This window comes from Vespa mandarinia, chromosome 24 (assembly GCF_050613455.1).
Source record: "Vespa mandarinia isolate Hongniang chromosome 24, ASM5061345v1, whole genome shotgun sequence".
Taxonomy (NCBI): domain Eukaryota; kingdom Metazoa; phylum Arthropoda; class Insecta; order Hymenoptera; family Vespidae; genus Vespa; species Vespa mandarinia.
In genome coordinates this window covers 291,573-295,000 of record NC_140833.1, presented here as the reverse complement: position 1 = coordinate 295,000, position 3,428 = coordinate 291,573, and the positions used below count along the sequence as shown (strand labels likewise).

The 3,428-nt window shown below is 39.1% G+C and overlaps 1 protein-coding gene across 8 annotated transcripts in view; it reads left to right on the top strand.

Moving 5' to 3' along the window:
• Positions 1 to 3,071, top strand: part of LOC118442740 (uncharacterized) — a 275,147-nt gene extending 272,076 nt beyond the window's left edge. For all 8 annotated transcript variants that reach the window (XM_035868739.2, XM_035868738.2, XM_035868737.2 and 5 more), the window contains one exon: positions 1,697 to 3,071. In XM_035868739.2, the coding sequence (XP_035724632.1) occupies positions 1,697 to 1,795 (99 nt within the window). In that variant the 3' untranslated portion in view covers positions 1,796 to 3,071. The remainder of the gene's footprint in view (positions 1 to 1,696) is intronic.
• The last annotated feature ends 357 nt before the right edge of the window (positions 3,072 to 3,428 follow it).

Genomic DNA, 3,428 nt, shown 5'->3' with positions numbered 1-3,428 from the left:
TACGATCGTGTAATTGGGGAGTAAAGCGTTCTTCCACCGGTACCGGTAAGACGGGGGAGGGATGCTACGTTGGCGGCGATGGCAGATCGTAAAGACTGTAATGGACCCCTTTAACTTCCTAATGACCGATACCACGAACGGGCAGACGAGCGAGAACTGCTGGAGGGTAGGAAACGGCAGGATAGAAATGGGATGGTGCTTGCCAAGGGATGCTAGACAGCTAGGACGAAACTGTTAAAAGCAGTCGTCCTCGTTGCTGCTGCTGTTGCTGTTGCTGTTGGTGTTGCTACTCTTGCTACTACTACTACTACTAATACTGCTGCTGCTACTGCTGCTGCTGCTGCTGCTGCTGCTGCTGCTGCTACTGCTGCTGCTACTACTGCTGCTGCCGTTGCTGCTGCTACGCGGGAGCATATTACGAACGATCGTAAACCGATCAACGTATTTCTACCTAGTGTATATGTATGTGTATATACATATGTACATATATGTATCACGTGTACGAGAGGATCGTTTGGAAAGGCTTTCTTCGCGACAATAAATCAAACGTCCTATAGTCTGTTTCTCTCTCTCTCTCTCTCTCTCTCTTTTTCTCTCTCTCTCTCTCTCTCTCTCCCTTTCTCTTTCTCGCTCGCTCGTATTGTTCCTATTCGTGGCGAGCGCTTTGGTTTCACGCGTACACCCGGACGATCATTGCCAAATGTATCGCCGAAGCTGGCCACGAGCGTGTAATGACCGCATAAACCAGTTATGGTTTCCTATATCATCGTAAAGCAACGCCGAACAGTACCGCAGGCTTTGCGGGAACGCGAGTTCTGCTATCGAAGCTTTCTTTCTCTTTTCATCTTACGAGAGTAAATTGTGAATGATCCAAAGATTCACAGTATGCCTTCTTTTTTCTTTTTTCTTTCTTGCCACCTAACTCTTAACGCCCTCCTTGATGACCCTTCATTGATATACATACAGATATGAAAAATCGATTAATTCAAAAGTAGAATGAATCTCTTTCACGATAAAAAGATGAACATAGATATTGTCCTTAATTCAGTTTCGTTTTACTCTGTCATCGATTGTAATAATGTTAACAATCAAAAATTGCAAGTGTTCTTAACGACGTTAAATCTCTTCTTTTTATAAGTGTTACGATCATTGTAAGTACGAGAATCGATCTTTCTATCAAACGACATTGAAATACTTTTTTTCTTTTCCCTATCCTGACAGTCGTTCGACGTGCAACTAATTTACGGTATTTCGGACCATCACCGGCATGCTTTCGCGTCGCGCGAACAATTTATTTTCCATTAGGAACAGAAAAAGAAAGGAAGAACAAGAACTGAGTACGATCGTGGTGGCTATACGTCATCGCACTGTAATAAATTATAAAAGATCGTAGAAGAAAATTAATAAAAACGATGATCGATCGATCGGCCGTCGAAAGAACAGTTTGGTCGAATAAAAATAAAAAAAAAAAAAAAAAAAAAAAAAAAAAGAGAGATCCAAAAAAAAAGAGAGAGAGAAAAGAAGCGGAGGGGACGGGGAGGGGGTGGGAGAGAGGAAAAAAAAAAGAAAACGAAAGGTCGACAGACGTCAGATTTATCGTAGTTCGCGGCGAGTTGTAGGTTTTAGTTTGACCTCCCTCTCTGTCTAAATAGTTTGACGTCTAATCATATATTTTTCTCGTGCTCTCTCATTGCAGGACTCGTCGTCGTTGGAGCTCAACTCCGACACGAACTCGAGGGGAAGTTCTGGCCCGGTCATGGCGTTGACTAATGGATCCTTGTCCGCGAAGGAATAAGTCAGAAAGAATTAACCAAAGGAATATGGTCTTCCCTAACCTAGGGATTCCTGAACCAACGCCACCAACGAGACATATCGATCTCCTTTTAAGGATATACATGCATACATACATACACTTAAACAGAGATATACACACAGAGAACCGCCATGTATATAGCTTAAATGCCTAAGAAATAATTCAGGGTCGTTCCATGCCATATACTCAAGCCCATCTCGGACATTGCGAATTTTCGGTATCAATCGAGAAGGAATCGTGGAAAGGGCCGGGGATGAGAAGGTGAAATATTATCAGGAGAATTCGAGACTATCGAACAAAGATCAAGCGTTTTGCCATCTTCCGTTGGAATTTCGACGTTCGACTCCTAGACAGTTCATGATTCTAGTCAAACACACATATGTAGACACACACACAGAGAAAGAAAAAGAGATGCAGAGAAAGAGAGAAAGAGAGAGAGAGAGAAAGACCTAAATTCATAAATGATAAATGAAGGGGGCTGTTCTCTAAAAGTCTGGGAGCATTTTATCGAACGCCGAAATTTAACCTATTCAAATTCTACGATAAAGAAAGAAAATAGAGAGAAAAGCGAAATTTGATTCACGATTAGATCTGTCCTAGGAACGTGCCGTTAAAACCGATGGTCCCCTTCTCTCAAAGAAGAAATTCGATGCGTTTAAATTAAAACGGGGTTCTCGTGAAGATAATCGAGTAAAGAAAAAGAAAGAGAAAGAGAGATAGAGTGAGAGAAAGAAAATAAAAAATAGGACAACGATTTGTTTCTTCAACTTGGAATCGAATGTTTCTCATCTGTGATAATATTGTGAATCGCTTTGCTTTGATCGATAAGTCTATAAAATATTTTTACTTTAGACAATGCGCGAATCGAAATCGAAATGATAATGAAAGTTACGAGTTTCGAAATGCGAAAAAAAAAGAAAACAAAAAAAAAATAACGAAGATAAAACGAATCGATTTTATTTCTTTGAATCTCTTTTCGAATCCCCCGATCCGTTTCACGTAGCGGGTAGGAAGTCTGTAAATGAAACGAATGAAAAAATAATGCTCTTAACTTTTCTTTTCTCCCTCTTTCGTTCTTTAATGCGAATTTAGTTGTTAGAAAATCATTTTAGAAGTAGAACATATATATAGAGGTAATCAGACCGTCCGTACGTGGTAGACTCTACGAAGGATTTATAGATAAAGGTTTCTTCTGAATACACAAGGTACAGAAATAGAGAAAGAGAGAGAGAGAGAGAGAGAGAGAGAGAGAGAGAGAAAGAGAGAGAGAGAGAGGAGAGAAAAGCGAAAGAGAGGAGAGGATGACACGAGCACGGTGATGCGATGTAAATAAAGAATATTTTTTGCGTTACTTTACATACATACACACTTGCAAAACGGTGATGATGGGAAAAAAGTAAAAAAAAAAAAGAAAAAAAAAAGAAAAGAAAAAAAAAAAGAAAAAAATACGAAACGAAAAGAGAGAAAGGAAGATTAATTACCTCTTAGAGAGTTGTAAATATACGCTTGTAATTTAAGTTAGTGCTTAAAAAGAAAAAAGAAGAAAAAAACAAAAAACAAAAAGAAAAAAAAAAGGAGAAAAAAAAATGAAGAAAAAAAAAGTCATTAAAAAAAT